The sequence below is a fragment of the Anguilla rostrata genome, chromosome 12 (assembly GCF_018555375.3).
Source record: "Anguilla rostrata isolate EN2019 chromosome 12, ASM1855537v3, whole genome shotgun sequence".
Classification (NCBI taxonomy): domain Eukaryota; kingdom Metazoa; phylum Chordata; class Actinopteri; order Anguilliformes; family Anguillidae; genus Anguilla; species Anguilla rostrata.
The window spans coordinates 2,966,391-2,985,972 of NC_057944.1; the positions used below are offsets into that span (position 1 = coordinate 2,966,391).

Below are 19,582 nucleotides of genomic sequence, written 5' to 3' on the forward strand. Positions count from 1 at the left end.
TGTGGCTTGGCCGCACTCAAGCAAGCTATGGGGCTTGAGCTATGAGGTGACATAGCTCAGGAGGTAAGAGTGGTTCTCTGGCAGTCGGAGGGTTGCCGGTTCGATCCCCGCCCTGGGCGTGTCGAAGTGTTCCTGAGAGAGACACCTAACCCCTAATTGCTCCCAACAAGCTGACTGGTACCTTGCATGGCAGCCTTTCACCGTTGGTGTGTGTGTGTGTGTGTGTGTGTGTGTGTGTGAATGGGTTAATGAGAGGCATCAATTGTAAAGCACTTTGGATAAAAGTGCTATATAAAGGCAGTCCATTTACCAAGCAAAAAGAACTTGAACTCAATACAAAAATGGTGAAATTTATTCATTTGAGGGTACTTTGGGTTCCATGAACCCAATCAATAGGCTACCACTGAAAATGACTTGCATCCTAAATCCTTAAATCTCATTAAAGTTTGTTTTTCATTGCATCCATTATCACAAACCAATTAGACACTGTTACAAATGAACAGCTTGACACAGTTTTATTTTTATCTGTTGGTTTTGAAACAATGTCATCCCTTGTGTCCTCAGACCAAAGTGCTAAATATTTCCGTGTCCTCAAAGGATTTAAAACAAAATCATAACAAAATGAAAACAAGTTATCCACTGTGTGCCTCTGTCATCAATGATTGATTGACTTGATTGAGCAATAGCTTTATTAATCCCCATAGGGGAGATTCATACTATCCACTTCACTATCCCGAACATTCAGTACATTAATGTAGCAACAACATGCACAATAAAAGCAATCATTGCATGATTATCAGCAGGAAGTTTTGTGAATAACATTACAGTACACCATGTCAGTACATAAAAAGTTAACTATCTACCAACAGAAAGTAGCATATAATCATAAAAACACCATGGTTAAAATTTTAATTAGGATCCACTTAACCTACTCTACCTACCAGATTAAAAGTGTTTTTTTTATTTGACAGCTGCTGGAATAAAAGACCTCCTTAGTCTCTCAGTGGAACAATCAGGCATCACCAGACGCTCACTGAATGAACTTCGAAGAGCACTAAAATGCCATGTCAAGGATGGTCTTCATAATGCAGAACAGCCTGGAGCTAAGCCTTAGTTTTATTTTATACAGTAAACTCTAGTGAATCTGGGCTCACAATCAACTTGCTGATCCTGTTTCCATCATCCACTGTGATTTCTCCCCCAGCAATGAAGTGTGAAAGAGAACATACTTTAAAATACCTTGATAAAAAACATGCAGAGTTGTCTACTTAAAGCAAACTATCCAAGCTTCCTAAGGAAAAATAATCTGGACTGGGCTTTCTCAAGTAAGGCATTTGTGTTCTCCTACCAGTTCAGTTTACTATCCAAATGGACACCAAGATATTTGTAAGACTTGACCATCTCCACTTGTTGACCCTTAACCCATTTAAGCCCACGGGCAAGTAAAGCCGCATTTCCACCGCATGGTACCGGCTCAACTCGACTCGACTCGACTCGCTTTTGGTACCAGGTACTTCGTTTTCCACTGCAGATAGTACCCCCGTCAATGTAGCTGGTCGTCATAGCGACACCGCATGAAACTGCTGTGACATCATCTTCAACGTGACACACACAGGAACAATGGAGGATATCGAAGGGATGGTGCTCTTGATTCTCGGTATGTGGCTGTTTGTCACAGCAAGGAGACAAATTTTGTTTCAGAAGAGGCTGAAGGCAGCAAGACAAAAGACTGCTGAAAAAAAACAGGAGAGTTTGGGAAATCCTACATCAGAGCTCAGATGACGAGACGACTCTGGTTGCTCATTAGCATAAAAGGCGATGCGAGAGGGTAAACTAACCTAGTGACGATTCTCTCCGAACAATCAGTGGTCTGCAGTGTTTTCATGTCACCTTTTGGTATCGCCTCAGCTCACTTGGAACCTTGACGGAGGATGCCCGATGGAAAACCAAAAAAGTCGAGTAGAGTCGAGTCGAGTTGAGCCGGTACCATGCGGTGGAAAAGTTGCCAAAGTCTCTACCACTCTTTTTCCATCTGTGAATATTTTTTTGATGACCATAGATGCTCATGTAAGAAATCTCTGGGAGAAATATGGGCATTAATGTGTTAATTACCACAGGGGTGATTCTTATTTATCCTAAAATTAAAAACTAACTTCTTGGTCTTACCAATATTCAAGTTTCATAATTGGTATCACTCCAGCTAACAAAGGATACAACCTCCCTTTTTCATCACCATGAATAAGTAAGCTAACAAAGGCCAAACAGTTGGAGAGTTTCAGTAGGTGACAGAACACCTGACTGCGCCTACAGTCAGCTGTGAATAGTGTGAATATAAAGGGGGATAACACTGTTCCTCGTGGTGCCCCCGTCTTAGTTAAAATAGAGTCAGAGACCTTATTTTGAAGTCCAACAAACTGAAGTCTAGAGAGGAGATAATCCATGACCCAAGCAACAATACTGCAATGCAATTTAAAAATCATTCATTTATATGCTAAAAGGTGTGATTGTATCGTATTTAAATCAGTATTAAAATAAATTTAAAAAAAAACAAAATCCTGGCAGAACTAGCTGTTGTTTCCAAGTGACTATAGATGCTATGAAGCATATTAAATTCAGTACTGCATCATCTACTCCCACCCTCTTCCTATATGAATACTGTAAGGGATCCTGAAAAGAAGAGACTTTCTTTCAATGAATTAACATGCATAGGACAAACATAAGGAGCAGTAAATTCATAAGCCATACACAGACACTACTTTGGTATAACGTTTATGGCATTTTTTCCAGCATGTCCAGTTAATCACTTGAATGTCAAGGTATTTCCACAGAAAGCTGTTGCCACTGGCTTAACACAAGAACAACAGTTTCAACAATAGTACGTATTGCATATTTTCTTCTTTGGTCTGCAGACAGCTTTGACATGAAGAAACTTAAAACCTTCACCAAAAAGTCAGAAAAGCTTGAATTGAATAGAATCACTTAAAAATTCCCGCACAGCTCAAACACAGTATTTTATTTAAGTGCGCTGTTGCACATTTATTTTATTAAAGCAGGCAACTAGACTAGCATTCTGTTGAAGGCATCTACCTGACAAATAAATTAATAACTGCCATGAATTTGTAAAAGTCAGATTAATCAGATTTTAAAAAAGAATGACATTATTCATAATTTTAACTCAAACTAGTAAACCAATTCCCTGGAAGGGCGACTGAGCAAAATGTCAATAGCAATTGCAGTGAAGCAAACAATGACTGCAGACATGCACGTTTAACTTGGATACAGCACTCTGGCCATTGATTCTAGCATGGTGGGCTAAATGAAAATGTAACTGTGCATCAGTTGGGAGATAATGTTTAGTTGTGGATTTTATCTGCTCCAATCAGTTGGAAGTCAGTTGATCAAAATGAGTTGCTTTAGTATAGTACACTGAGTGCTGAAACCAATTTATCAAGAGGAGAAAGGTATTCTACACAGTGTTCTACATCGTACTTTAAGAGATTTTAAAAAATTGAATCTCATTGCTTTGCAGTCATAAAAAATGACTTGTTTGAATTTTAAAGGGCGGAAGGAGCTTGTTGCAGCCCATACTGTTTAAGGGTGCACGGCAGAGTTTAGCCTTCGAGAAGGCAGGTCCATTTTGCTGAGTGCGTGATCGACTCCCCTGATCATCTCTGGGGCGTACCTCCACAGAGCCTTGTCCATCACCAAGTCCTCCCTTTTCAGCTTCGTGTTCTTGCGGCGTCTCATGTGGTACAATCTCGCAAAGTCGTACGGCACTTCCACGGTCCGGTGAGACTGCTTCTTTATGGTGTGCACGCTAATTTCAAACAACCGCCTAGGGTTCACAATCAGCTTCCCGGTGGTGAAGTGTCTTTTGGGAATGGGCTCTCGCATGACGTGCCGCAGGAAGTTAACTCCAGGGATCCCCGCCCACTGCGACAAATTGTACTTGCCGCTTTCTTCGAGCTCCTCGATGGGGAAGACGTTGTTCTCGAAGTAGAAGCTGGCATCGCTGCTGTACTTCTGTTCGAGAGTACTCAGGAACTCGTACCAGGTGACGTTCTGCAGCGGGAGAATGATCTCATCCGGGTCGTGCATGAACAGGTACTTCGTCCGGTACATGTTCCTGTATACGCAGTCATTCAGCACTGGGATTTGGCCGTAGTAATGTAGGTCTCCGGGTGATTCCGAAGCAATCCAACTAGATGACACCTTGATGTATTTGTCTATGGGCCAGTCAATGATCTCAATGAGTCCAATGTCTCTGTAGTAGCGCAACACTTCTTCCATGTCTGGACTACAGTCGGTTTTGTAGAGGACCACGCGCTTGGCCCCCAGGAGCTGGTACATTTCCATGGCTTGCACAAACTGTAAGACGTTGTTGTATTTGTTGAACATGGTGGAGTGGCAGATGGTAAAGTCCACCGGGAAGTTGGACTCCCGTCGCTTCTGGTTGCGAACCGGAAGGAAGGTCAGGTTGGACGTGCTTCCTCCGTCGGTGGTCACGGCAGCGCGAAGTTTGGAGCACCCAGGAGGGATTTCGCACAGCAGATCCGCGGTGCCGTAGGGGAACCAAAAGTGCGACGGGTGCACCGTCAGCTTTGCGGGAGAGGGGACGAGCCCCTCGTTGCAGGTGAAGACGCAGCTATAGTCAATCTTCTCCGAACGCCACGCGATGGTGATGAACCGAACGCTGGCATTCCAGGTGCGGTGTTCAAGGTACGCGTTCAACAAAAACATTTTAGATCCGCTAACAGGGGTGAGCGTGGCATTTCTCGAGTCTGCCTTTTTGGCCAACCATACATTGGGCCATACGAAGAGCTGTGATGAATAGCAGAACAGGAAGATGATAAGTACTGCAGTTGACCCCAAAGCCATTTTCCAGGGAAACTTCTTTGCCTTGGTTGCATGATGGTTTCTTGAGCAGTAATTGCAAGCTGCAAACAGTCGCACCATTTTGCTTCCAATCTAAAAAAACAAAACAAAACAAACACATAAAAATCAGTGAATGAATTTACTGCTGTAATAACAGCTAGTAGTACAGAAACTGAAAAAAAGGTAACCTATGTATACTATATGAAAAATCAATATGGTGTGGCTAGTCATCAGCCTTCTTTTCGCCAGCCTGTTAGCCATAGCCAGCAAGTTTAGTGGATTGAAAGTCTACAAACCCTCCTTTAGCTGGCAGGATGTATAAATAATGAAGAGATGTACTTTTGGATTATCTTTTTTCTTTTTCTTGTGTCTGAATCTTGGTTTTAAATAAGGAACCTAGTTGTTAGCTAATCATATTATTTACAATATTATGATGTCATGCTTCACAGAAGAAGTGAGTTACATGAATAAACCATTTTCTCTGACTGTGATAAATAACAGAGCTAGTCATCTAGCAAACCATCTTCCACATAAGCAATGACATCCATCTGCATTAGTTAGACTTGTAGTTCCATGAGATCTCCAATGCAATACCTAAATGGTTATATTAGTCAGTGTAATGTTAACTTGCTAGCAACATATTAGCTACCTGCCTGCACTGTGCTCTCCCTACAGTAATGTTGGTGTTGTAACTGTATTTCAAACAGGACTGGCTACTTAACAGAAAAACAAAACAAAACTAAGTGGCTTGCTGCTAGACACAGCATGCTTAATTTTTAAATCAGACAAAATTATCTGTTGCCATTTTATATTGTCCGTGGGCAAAGTTTTTTTTGTTATGTGCTTGACAACCTGTCCACCGCCTTCCTCCATTGCTGCTTCAGTATCCGTCTGGAAAACTCCTGGGCTGTTGCCTTGCTTCTCCTGCACAAGTCTTTCAACTTCACCATACTGTGCTGGCCACCTACACACAGCTGGCAAACTTTCTGAATCTGCACATTAACAGGGACTGTTCCTCAGACAATCTCAGATAACCTCTCTCCATCAATCAGACCACCACATCGTATCTTTCTCTATTCCCTCTCTCTTCCAAACTATTACGTCTCTGAGATACACTCTCTGCTTTATTCTCTGTCTCATATCTCTACCAGTGCTGTGATACACTCTCTGCTTTATTCTCTGTCTCATATCTCTACCACTGCTGTGATACACTCTCTGCTTTATTCTCAGTCTCATCTCTCCACCAGCGCTGTGATACACTTTCTGCTTTATTCTCTGTCTCATCTCTCTACCAGTGCTGTGATACACTCTCTGCTTTATTCTGTCTCATCTCTCTACCAGTGCTGTGATACACTTTCTGCTTTATTCTCTGTCTCATCTCTCTACCAGTGCTGTGATACACTCTCTGCTTTATGTGAGGGCCCACGGGCCCTTTGGTGTTTAAAATGTGAGCTCACCACTAGGGCCCCCCAGACCCCTCGCTTACAATGTGAGGGCCCCCAGGCCCCTTGGTGTTTAAAACGTAAGCTGATCACTAGGGCCCCTGGGCCCCTCAGCGCTTACAGCGTGAGGGACTCTAGGCTCCTCAGCGCTTACAGTGTGAGGGCCCCCAAGCCCCTTGGCGTTTAAAGACTGAGCTGACCACTAGGGCCCCTCGGCCCCTGGGGCTTAAAGCATGATCTGACCAGTAGGGTCCCTGGGCCCCTCTGCGCTTAAAGCATGAGCTGACCACTAAGGCCCCTGGGCCCCGCAGTGCTTGCAATGTGAGGCCCCTCGGTGCTTGGTACATACAGTGCATGCTTAAAACGAGAGCCTCTCGGAGAGTACAGTGCTGTACAACTGAGCCAGTTTGAAGGGTGTCATATTATGGAAAGCCGTTCGTTGTTTGACTTACCGTAACTAGCTATCCCTTTATTTTAACTAGCTGCCCATTTTCCCTAGCTAGCTGCCCATATGATTCAGCTTGTTAACAGAAATTAGTTAGCTCATAGGCATAGATTTCAGGGGGATGCAGGGGATACGTCCCCCTCAATATTTAGAACACATGCATTTATTGCCCCCCAAATAAAAACATGAAAGAAGCATTACCACCATAAATTCATGCAGAAAAGGCACAAATTGGTGCATAAAAATTCACCAGATACAGGAAATGAAGTGTTTGATGCTCAGACTTTCCTGGCGGAGGACCCCCAGACCCCCCACTTAATGTGTCCCCCCAATGTTCAAACGAAACCTATGCCACTGAGTTAGCTAGCTGCCATTTTTGCCAGCTAGCTGCCCTTACAACCAAATTAGCTGCACTAAAAAGCCAGCTAGTTAACTAGCTATCGGCCTAAAACTCAGCTGTCTAACTAGTTTGGTGGCACACAACTTAACTAGTTAGTTAGGTGGCATTGCTTTGTATGAAAGGGGTATAAGATAAAGGGGTAGCTAGCTACAGTGGGTTGAATAAATGTTAAAACAGCATGCCAATCATGATGCTTAAATCAAAGCTACTAGCTAGCTAACTATTAGTGCTATTAGTTCAAAACTACTATTAGTTCAAAACATGGGATGCTGTGGCCGTGGGAATAAAAAGCTCATTGAGAGCTTATTAGCTAGCCCAAATGAACAAGTATGCTAAAAGCACATTGTGGTGTTGTTACACACTAGCACACTGTTTAGTGGTCATCATTTAATATTGTTGTGGGGGGGGCTCCAAAAGACATGTGCCCAGGGGCCTCACGGGACCATGATCCGGCACCAATTAAATATCACTCAGTATTGCTAATTAAATATGAAACGGAAATCAATGCTTTATACTTTGAGGGAAAACAACATTTACCTTTAATTCTGATTATTGATGTGGTCCTTTCTTTCTCTTGTTCAATTTAAAGCCTTTCAAACTTACGTTACCTGGCAATGTTGAAGACTCCAACTGAAATATTTCTACCCACCTGTTGCGGTAACGTTAGCCTATGGTAACGTTTGTCTGTCAGCGGAGCCTTTGAGCTGTCAATAACAGACAATAGATGGAAACCCTTTAAGGGCGGTAATGGGGCAGCATGCCTATGTAGGCTATATGCACAGCCTAGGTCTGCACTGTATACAACAATTCTTTTAAGAAAGAGAATGCCTGACCACAGACTGCTGTCGATTAAACTCTTCTTTACAAAGTAGGCATAACAATAGCTATTTTGAATGACTGTCTTGTTTGTCTAACAAGTTAGATAACTTTCCTAACTGCATTACAAATTAGCGCAATTTACAATTATTATTAATAACAATGTAATTTCAACGACTGATGCTGAACTAGATAAAGCGTTGAGTGTTGAGAACGAGATACAATCCAACACAGGGAGCAGCTGCAGTTACCAATGTTTTAAACGGTCTGTATTGTGAATAGCTACAATGACACATTTGTGGCTAGCAAACTAGATAACAAGCGTTTATGTTGGCTACTCCTGCGGCCTTGAACCTCGAGCATTCATCTAACTAGAGGATTGTACAGTACGCCTCCGTGTGCTGCCTTGTATTTAGGCTACATCGCTGAAATATGCCCTCCCTGTCTGGATTCTCCTTTTGAGGAGCAACATACACAATGAGATGTATTAAAGCTGATTCTTCCTCCATTGTCCTCCGAGTGTCAGTTGTCGCTAGAAATGTCACAGGAGTGCGTTTATACTTTTCGCCAAAGCCAACGAGCACAGTCAATGCAGGGAGACGACAGAATGTTCCGCGATTTCAGTCGAGCGAAACTCCGTTGCTAGACTATCAACCGGCTTTATCTCTTGTTACTCGTGCTTGTACAAATCCATACAAGACTGCAGCCTATACGCCCAACGTTGACCGCTGGATGTAGGCTATATTCAATGCTCAACCTGTTCATTCATTTGATGTTAACTGCCGTTGTCATTTTATTTATTTGAAACAAAATTACCGATTGCTACAAAACATTCTTTGCATTTCATGAAATTAAAAATAGCCAGTTATCAGTAAATACACAAAAGGGGCGATTTTTGTCAAGTAGAACCTATGAATTTTAACACAAAATCGGAAGACCTGTATGAAATATTGTAGTACAGGCAACACGGAGACCGAAAAGTTATTATTCTTTTTAAAAAAATAATTTACGACTTCCCCAAGTGTATAGTGTTTTTCCTTAGTTATTTTGTATCCTACAGTATAATTCACAGGACATGTGTACCCTACCTTTAAGCTTATAACGAACTACCTGAGATGCGCAGAATACGACACCCTCAAATGTGCAATAGACCCACAAAAAAGTAGATTTACATACTTTGAATGAGCTTTACAAATAGTTTATGCAAATTACAGTCAGCGAATCCCCATACAAGCCGAGATTTATGTTGCAATCTGTTCATTTACACGAAATGATTATCTACACTCTTTGTCGCAATCTTTGTCTGCACTTATAAATTTACTTTGCTTTACCGATATTAATAGCATAGCCTACTTGATAAATGTATTTATGGTATCAGTTCATTTAAAGTGAATTAAAATGAACGCTACCACCACTATGATAACTGTCGAATATTTTTTTGGCGGTAAATCCACATGTAATCCCACTACATATTACATACCAAACTCGATTAAAAAATAAATAAATAAATAAAAACAACAACTTGATAATTTTTTTTACATTTTATATCCGTAAATAGGCTACCACATTAAATTTAGATTGGCCTAATTTATTGCATACGCAACGGCAAACACTTGTTTGTTTTGAAAATGGAAATAGAAACGGCAAACATAAACAAAAAACTCGGTGCCCTATGCAACGATGGCTTATTATGAACTTCAGAAAACGATTTATTCTTTTATATTTAGCTACAAACTGGTTCTTCGTCGTACCTTAAGGTAATTAAGATAATAGATTAATACGTTTACACCACACAGAAGACACAATAATTGAATCGCATGAAGATGAATTAACGACAGTAAGCACAGTATAAATTATTTTTGGACCTGCCATTATAGACTATATTTCTAAGTATTAGAACAAATAAATCAGTAGCCTATCACATTTTCACTCTAACTCGACAGACGTTGCAGTCAATGCCTTGACATGTTTAGACTGCACAAGTTTAATACAACTTTGAAGGAATATTTTGTTCTGTACATGAACTGAAACATAAACTACACCAATACCTATTTGATGGTTACTTTTTCATAATAATAGATGGTCTTTCTTAAAGTCTTGCACACCCATGACTTGATCTATCTATGTTTAACCGGTCACATACCAGTATTCCAGTCAATCGCGTATTCCAGAGGTCTTTGTTTTAAAATGCACTTTCCGACTTTATATTAGTCATATTTTTGCCATCAGACCCTCCTTGTTTGCCTCCAGATTTTCAAGTAAAGGTGACAGTGAAACACCTTGTGCAGAGGTTATCACATGAGTCACTTCTCTTCTGCTGGGATAAGCATGATGTCCTCTTCTGAATAACTTCTGATGTTGCAAGCCACCTGTTTCAAAAACCAGTTGATCTGCATCTGGGGTTGTGCTTGTACGGCCATGGATACGGGTGAAAAAAACATTGCCGCACGAGCCAAACTGAAGCAAGGGAAACCATAAATGGGTAGCTACATGCTGACTTCAAGTGCCCCAAGCAAAAAAACAAACAAACAAAAAAACAACTCTCATAGAATATAACACATTGTAACACGTTCCTAGGGATGCATAGTGACATAAAATAAATAGCACATTTCAGGTAAATCAGGTTCCCCCCCCCCCACCCAGTTAGCTAATCACTCAACCGGTTAGGACAGGGGGTATCATCACACCTCAGAATCGTTCTTGTACAGTATATGGGGAAACAGAGAAGGTGCAAAAACTCACCTGTTCAGTTCAGCATTAAATGAACTCAGGCAGTGTGATTTTTACTTTGACGGAGTATGTTTGTTCCCACTTGTATGAACTCGCATAAACTATGAACACGGAACATTTTTACATTACATTTTACATTAACAAGCTATGGTATGTAAATATTCCCATGCTTCTCTCTGTGGACTTTTTATTCTGCAGAACTTTATTTTTATTTATTTCACCTTTATTTCACCAGGCAAGTCATTAAGAACAAGTTCTTATTTACAATGGCGGCCTGACGAGCGACAAAAGCCACTTAAGGGAAGGGGAGGTGGGCTAGAAGATAAAAGCATGTTAAAAGCACAAAATACATCAATAATAACAAACTAAACATAGGCACATGAAAACACAGGCAAGCAAACAGTCAACAAACGAGATATGGGGGGAGAAAAAAAAAAAAAAACCAATGAGAACCTGTGGAAGAGACAGCGAATCTGTATGGTAGTTACTGTGACATTTCTGGAGTATGAAAATCACAAGCTGCCATTTTCATGAGGATAATCCACTTCCTTTCCAACCCAAAAGGCTACACAAGCTCTCATAATCTCTTGTCTGGACTATTGCGACACCTTGCTGGCTGGGTTACTGGTCTGTGCGGCTAGGCCACTGCAGCTGGTGGAGAATGCTGCTGCGCACCTGATTTTCAGCATGCCTAAATACACCTTCTCTGGCCTCCAGTGGCGGCGCACACTCAATTCAAAACAGCGAGTATTCTTAGCAAAGGAGGGGGGCCGGCTCGCTGCGAGTCTTTGTTGAAATGATGGTACAGCACATATTTTTCCCTTTTCTATGACACTTCTACATGACCTTAACAAGCTGAGTTTCCATATACATGTGGAGATGATGCACCATACATTCTCTAACAGTTGCCAGGGCCTTTATTTATCTACACTGAGGAGAAAGAGCTGGTTTTTATTTGAGACTGGCTATTATTGGAGACAGGCCATTATTTCTAATTTGTACTGTAATGTTTAATTTTGAATTTATCCTGTGCAGATTTATGGGTATATCTAGCCCAGAATTAGTCAAACTCTAGGAGTAGCTCGAAATTTAAATTATGATAAAACTAGTAAATCATTTTTTAAAATGCAAATCATTGTGGAGCATTTGCAAGGTCAACTGTTTACAGACCCCGAAAACAGCTGACAGTGTGCTGACAGATCAGTGCGCTGTAAAAGCTACAGTACATTGCATAACTTCTGCCATATTGTTCAAACCACTGTGTTCTGTAAACAAACTAGCTCTCCCCCTCCCCTGCCTGTGATAAGAGGTCCAGAACGCTTACTGGTGGAAAAGCTCCCTCGCTAGTGCAAATCGACTTACCGCCAGATTTTGACAACAAACAACAATAAAGGAGGAGGAAACCGCAACCTGGCCGACTTGTGAATATTGTTGGTAGCAGTATCTTCATACACATACTACTATTTTAGCAGTTATTTTAGCTTTTGGGTATGTGAGTCAATATGTCCTAAATAATTGTGCTTACCCCTGACTTTTGTTACTAAGTATGGAGACAGGATGTGCTTGGTGGGTAAATGAAGCATTACATTACATTACAGTACAGGCATTTAGCAGACACTCTTATCCAGAGCGATTTACACAACATTTTACATAGTACTAACAAGCAATAACTTCATATTATGGGAAAAGCATCTCATTAGACCAATACAGTGCAATTTTTCCACCAGAAAAGGAAGCACAGAGGCGATGATAACGCTCAATAATAATTATTTTTAATGTCTATAATTTTACAGGCTAAACCAGGGAAACAGGGATTGCCATTCTCTGTGAAGCTCATAAACTCCAGTGGTTACTCGTGGTATTGCAGTTTAGTAAGCCGCTGGTGCCAAAATTTTCCCCATTATTCAAGTCTATTCAAAACTATGAATTTACCCTGGCCAAATCAAATCATTTTGGACTGAACTAATTACTCACCAGGCGCTGTATTTTTTTTTCTGGGTCCCACAGAAGAAGATATAAGATTTATGTCATTTCTGCTTGGTCCGCATGGTTTTACGTCACAGTGCGCTTAACTGTTTGCACAGGCACACCCACGTATGAACAGGTATGAGGTCATTATTGACTCATCAGTGCCGAAAAGGGTGGAACTGAGACTTGCCTGTCCAGATCTGCTGTATCAGAATATGGACAGTATTAATCCTTGACCTGGGACTACATGAATCCACCACCATCATTGTTTTGATTATATTGTTACTTTGATATTATTACTATTAATATCACTAATAATAATGTTACCTGCCATAGTTTTCTTGTACCTATTTTTCATGGCAATGAATCATGACAAATAAATAAATGATTAGTAATAAAGCTGGCATATGTTAAATTAAGATGCCATTATCTTGATTCCACCATATCATCTTAATGACATTGTCATTCTGATATTGCTACTAATAGCCTATTATCATTTAGAATGTTATTAGTTGTAGTATTTAGTAACGAAACAAACAATGAAGTCTTCTCCTTTGTCTTCAACCCCGCCCACTCACACCTGAGTACCCAGACCAGTCATTGACATGCAAATTCATTAGAAACTATCTGTAAATTTATCCCAACAATTACTCAGACCAGATATGAACAAATAATTTGAAAACGAGTCAATGGTCAACCATGAAATACAATCAGCAAACAAACCAGCTACATGGGAATGAAGTCAATGAAATACATTCAAACATACACAAAGTCAACAATGTAACTGAATATGCATTTGAAGATCTATTTGCCACTATTGACTGGCAAACAGCGGCGTGTCAAACTGAGTAACCGGAGATGGAAATGGTCAATCAGATGACAAACTGGAAGAACACACATGCAGGACAGACTAATGAAAACAACTTATGACAGAGGTTGCAACATCCACACATAGTCAGGAATGTATTACTCTTGATATACCTTTTACAACTAATTTTGTGAAGTCGACATTTAGTTATTTATGCAGCTCTGTTGTGGAACAATGTCCAACTATCCCTTCAGCTGGAAATACTGGTGCCACCCGACCATTTCAAGATAAGACTCACCATGAATCCAAGATGGCAGCATATCAGTCTTTGTCTGAGTTTGCAGTCCAGTGTTTGTAAGTGTTTTGTAAGTTTGTAAGTTAATTGTACTCATTTTTCACACCAATTATTTTTTAAATTATAGGCAGAAGAATAGGTTTTATTTTATGTTTAATATGTTGAAAAGTTCATCTTGATGCATTATTTTTGGCTTGCTGCCCAAACTTGAAAACAGGACCACCAAACAAGGCCTAGCAAAAGGACCCTTGAAGTGCGACAAAGTCTGCAAAAGAAAAGCTTGTGGATTATATGATTCAAAATAAGAGTGGCTTCAGCGCCTCTCCCTGGAGTTGTTCTGATCTGCTAGACCACCATCTCCCAGCCCCTGTTCCATGGTCAACATTCTCCATGGCTGCCTACTGATGTTGTCTATGAAGGAAGCTGGCCTGCACATCAGTAGAAGTTTTTTTTTCCTGGTCAGCTGAATCTTCTTTCTACCTGCACTTTGCGGCTCTTCGTGAGCAACAAGCAATCCTGTCCTCGTGCACCTGGCAACCCACACAGTGTCTGTCTCTCTGTGATCAAAGACTATGGCTATCTGGCAACCCGTATAGTGCACACCACGGCCTGGAAATCTGCTTTGAGCGCATCTGGCAATCCTGGTGTTTGAGCTCACAACACATATAATAGACCTGATAAGGATTTGGGTTGAATCAACTGATGCTGATATAATTGAGATATCTGAAACTTGGTTGAGCAAGTCGGTTCCTGATAAAGATATTCATATATATGGCTACAATGTGTTCCGCACTGACAGACCCAAAAGGGGAGGTGGTGTTGCTATTTGTGCCAAAAGCAATTTCCGTACGAGTGTACTGCTGTCAGAGTCCGCGTCCAAACTATTTGAAATGCTTGCTCTAAGAGTAGGGGTGTCGAAAGACGTCTTCATTACTGTGGTTGGTTGTTACAGATCTCCATCTGCTCCAATTAATATGCTGTCTTCTATCACAAAATGCATGGCGAAACTGAACTACAGTGAGGTTGTCATTGTCGGAGTGTACATTGTCATTGTACAAAGATTAGTCAATACAGGATTTTCTGACCAGGCAGTTTCCTGGTTCAGAAGCTACCTCTTAGATAGAACACAGTGCATCCAGTTCGATGGAAAGACATCTGGTGTTTTAACTGTACAGAATGGGGTGTCACAGGGCTCAGTCCTAGGACCTCTTTTATTTACGATTTATTTAAACAATATTGGCAAACACGTCTCAAATGCCAGAGTAGATGTTGATAAAACAAAGTTGATGCTCTTCACTAGGTCAAAGATAGAGCCGCAGACATTACCTTGTATCGTTACCACACATTATAAACCAATTGAAAGAGTGACAACTTATAAGTACCTGGGTTTTTTATTAGATGATGGTCTCACTTTTAAGTTTAATATAGATTCCCTTGTAAAAAAGCTTAGGCTTAAGTTGGGTTTTTATTTTAGAAACAAGTCCTGTTTTTCTCTTGAGGTGAGACAGAGGCTAGTCTCAACTAGGGCGACATAGCTCAGGAGGTAAGACCGATTGTCTAGCAGTCGGAGGGTTGCTGGTTCAAACCCCGCCCTGGGCATGTCGAAGTATCCTTAAGCAAGACACCTAACCCCTAACTGCTCTGGCGAATGAGAGGCATCAATTGTAAAGCGCTTTGGATAAAAGCGCTGTATAAATGCAGTCCATTTACCAACTACTTTCTTACCCGCAATAGATTATAGAGACATTCTATATATGCATGCACCTTTAGCGTCATTGCATCGGTTGGACATGGTGTATCATGGGGCACTGAGGTTTGTCACAAATTTTTGACACATCACTGTATTCTTTATAGAAGAGTGGGCTGGCCCTCCTTGGCATTACGCACGCTGTGTCACTGGTATATTTTCATTTACAAGGCCATATTGAAATTGCTTCCATCTTACCTTTGCATGTACATTGCAGACCTGCCAACCTTATATATTCTGAGTACCACAATAGTCAGTAGTGAAAAGGGTTTCTGCCCGAATTGGTCTCAAATCGTGTGCTTAGAGGAAGAATGAGTTAATTCTATGGACTGAATCTGTAACAGCCATAATTTTTAAATGTTTTTTCCCCTCCACGTGGCGTCTGCACACACACACAAGCCTTTCTTCATAATTCTAGTTTTGACTGTTCAAGTGATCAGGCAAAATTGTATAATTTGACCTGATTCTAAAATATCACTTGCACTGCACTGGGTTATATTATGATATACTTGCAAGTCAAAAGTTTGAGTACACCTGCTTAAAACCATTTTTAATGATTAATATTGCATTATATGATGTGTGCTTATACAAACTGATAACCATAAATGAATTGCATTCAATTATTCAATAAAAATTGAAATTATTTATTTTGTATATTGTAACATGTTTTCATTTTCAAGTATTTACAGAAACTTATGTTGTAATGTAAAAAAAGAAAACTTATGTTGCAAACACTGTAAAACACTGTCAATTATGAATAAAATTATGAATAAAACCAAGTTTCTGTTCATGATTTCCATTTTTATTTCATAATTAAATAATTGAATCAGCTTATAGGCCTAATGATAAAAAATGTATTCAGTTCGAAGTATCTAGGAATGTAGGCCTTTGTAACTAGAGGTTTAGCTAAATTATTACCTGAAGCTCCTTGGTGGCTAATGTCAAATCATAATTGCAAAATGCATGGCGCGGAAGTTTTGAGGGGCGGAGGTACGGCCATTGCTCCTGATATTTTGTGAGGAACTTCTGTGGGGCATGGACTCGCTTCTTTTTAGTAGGTCTGCTGCTCTCTATATATTTGCATAGTTTCAGCTGGCATTTCGTACCTGCGTATTTTGACCAAGAATTGCGTGGTTGGTACACAAAATGCATGCAGGTTGACAGGTCTGACATTGTCCAGCAGACTAATGGAAAATACCGACTTCATTCACAAAACAGTGTTTTATTGTCTGTGCCAAAGGTTCGTACTGAGGCTGGCAAAAAAAGCATTCCAGTTCTCAGCTCCTTCTGCGTGGAATGAGCTCCAGAAAGAACTTAATTTGCAGGAGCTTTTATCATTAAATGATTAAAAAAAAGGCTTAAGGTTATGGAGGAAAGTGAAACTTGTAATTGTTGACCCTTAGTCGCACTACAGATTACTCATGTTAACCAGATTGTGAAACTTTAAACATTGCTGTTTGTCTGCTTTTATAGTATGTTAAATGTCGAAATTTTGTTGTGTCTGTAATCGACTGCTGCTTTCTTGGCCAGGTCTCTCTTGAAAAAGAGATTTCTAATCTCAATGAGACTAACCTGGTTAAATAAAAGTTAAATAAATAAATAAAATAAAAATAATTTTTTTGATATGTGTACTTGTTCTACGTAGATTCCTTTTTATGTATGCAATTTTGTGTGGTTGTATGGATGATTGTAATTTTTGACGCCATTTTTGTTTGCTGTCTTGCTCAATTCACTGCCAACTTCATCGTTTATCTTCTTAGATCTTACTGTATGATTTAGCTTTGTATTATACATGTACACTGGGCTCACTTGCAAATGAGACAAGTGTCTCAAGAGACTACACTGTTTAAATAAATAAATAAATCTCACTTGCCGCCTGGGTTGTTTTCCCTTTTGTAGACTTGCCTGTCCTCAAAATCAGTTGCCCGGGGTGACCCGGAGAGCTTCATTTCACAAATACAGGAGGGTAGTTTTTTCTTTTTTAGAATATTATTCATTTCATGAAAATATTCTACTTATTAGATCTTCCATATACTGCATTTTTTGTGTTGTTTAAGGAGCATTTTTCTTGTATCACATGGATTCTAAAAGTAGTATACAGTATTACCAGAAAATTTAAAAATAACATTGTGGGGGGTTCAAAATGCTGAATTTACAGTATGTGTTCACGTCCTGAGCCTTTTCACAATACAAAAGATTTGATTGTGGTACATGTACCATGATGTGCCAATTAAAAAATGATTTTTAAGACAGTTTTATTCTGTGTCTGAACAATATCGTAAATGGAATAGAAAATGTTACACATTTACTGTACAGCACCAGAATACTGGAAAAAATAATAATCATTTACGGCAGTAACAACTATTTCTTAACAACAGAAATAAATTGAGCATAAATAAAACAAGTAGCCTATTGTAACCTAAATAAAAAATATTTCAATTTAAAACATGCTACCCAAACGAAAGCAATAAATGAAAGTGCAAATCACAGAAAAGCACCATATTGTGGCCAGCAACTTTAAATGGTTTGAGGATGCAACAGTAATAAGGTGTTGGGTTTATATTTCAAAAAATATGAAGAATGAAAAATTATATACTTACAATAATACAAGAATGAAGGTGTGTCTTTCTAAGAACGGTTATTTTAATGCGTGACTAATTCTTTTGTCTTTTCATTTTACTGGCTAGATTGCATTTTTATGTGGTGATCTCAGAGACTCTTCGCAAAGCTCCCTGTTTGCTCAAGCCTGCACAGAACCCATATCAAAGCTCTGTGCTCTTTTAATGAAGCCGTTTCATTTTTACACTCTACATTACAATTTATATTTTAATATTGTAGATTAATTGAGGTCAAATATGACTTTTGTATCTGAAGACAATACTTAATCCTACAAAAATTACCACAAGTTATTTGAAGTATTTCTGTTTGTTTCACATGACATTTTTTTTAAAATCTGAAGACAATGCCTATTGAATAATAGAGTGTGAGAACTGAATTACTTGTATATTATAAACTTTTGTAAAGTCAATTTATTCATTCTTTTTATATATTTATCCTAATTGAAGTGCACTGGACATCAACCACTATTAGTGTAACCACTTCTTACTCTGTAAAGCAAAAAATAGCAAAATGCATGAACTTTTCTTGATGAAAGCTATGACCTGCATGAAGCTGACACTGACAACATTTTAAATACGGGTGATTCTGTGTACACACATGTTAAAGAGAGATTAAATAGACGGGGCATTTCCCACATTTTGTTGAAACAGACACCCACAGCTACAGTTTCTTGAGAGCATCTGCACTCCCTAGCATGGAGGGGTATGTGAACCTTGAAGGTGCACTTAACTCATTGACGCAAGATGTAAAACCATGCGTTGTTGATGGTGGGTGCAACATCCATCCATCCATTATCTGTACCCGCTTATCCTGAGCAGGCTGACATGGGGTGGTAGAGCCTATCGCAGCACACACTGGACGAGAGGCAGGAATACATCCTGGACAGGTCACCAATCTATCGCAGGGCACACACACCATTCACTCACACACTCATACCAATGGGCTATTTATAATCTCCGGTTAGCCTACCTGCATGTCTTTGGACTGTGGGAGGAAAACGGCGTACCCGGAGGAAATTCACGCGGACTCGGGGAGGACGTGCAAACTCCACACAGAAAGGCCCCAAGCCGAGATTCGAACTCACGACCTTCTTGCTGTGAGGCAGTGCTACTCACTGCACCGCCGTGGATGCTTGTGGTACAGCTGTAACGCCCACAACGTTCTCCCGCCCCGTGGCGTTGGGCAACATAAGTCGTTTGTTCAGCCCAGTGAACTCAACGTGGATGAGATTAAAATAATAATAATAGAAGTTGAGAAATACAGGGAATTGTATGATCCCCAAAATACTTTTTACAAAGACAATTTATGTAAAGATATGGAATCAGATTGCCTTGACCCTCGTAAGTAGGCCTAACCTAACGAACGTATAGCCTGTAAAACCAGGTAATGTTAAAAGTTAATATTTCTCTAGGCCAGGCTATGTCTAGCAACATCAAA

The 19,582-nt window shown here is 40.0% G+C and overlaps 1 protein-coding gene across 3 annotated transcripts; it reads right to left on the reverse strand.

Moving 5' to 3' along the window:
• Window positions 1–2,753: 2,753 nt before the first annotated feature.
• LOC135236317 (uncharacterized) lies at window positions 2,754–19,258 on the reverse strand. 3 transcript variants are annotated; one of them, XM_064302599.1, is made up of 2 exons: window positions 19,115–19,258; window positions 2,754–4,968 (listed from the first exon to the last, which is right to left on the reverse strand). In XM_064302599.1, exons 1-2 carry the CDS (start codon window positions 19,118–19,120, stop codon window positions 3,592–3,594), a joined length of 1,383 nt encoding a protein of 460 aa, XP_064158669.1. In that variant the 5' UTR covers window positions 19,121–19,258; the 3' UTR covers window positions 2,754–3,591. The 3 variants fall into 3 exon arrangements, with proteins under 3 accessions (XP_064158669.1, XP_064158671.1, XP_064158670.1); XM_064302601.1 differs by lacking the exon at window positions 19,115–19,258 and adding an exon at window positions 10,258–10,442; XM_064302600.1 differs by lacking the exon at window positions 19,115–19,258 and adding an exon at window positions 10,122–10,441.
• Between the last annotated feature and the right edge of the window lie 324 nt (window positions 19,259–19,582).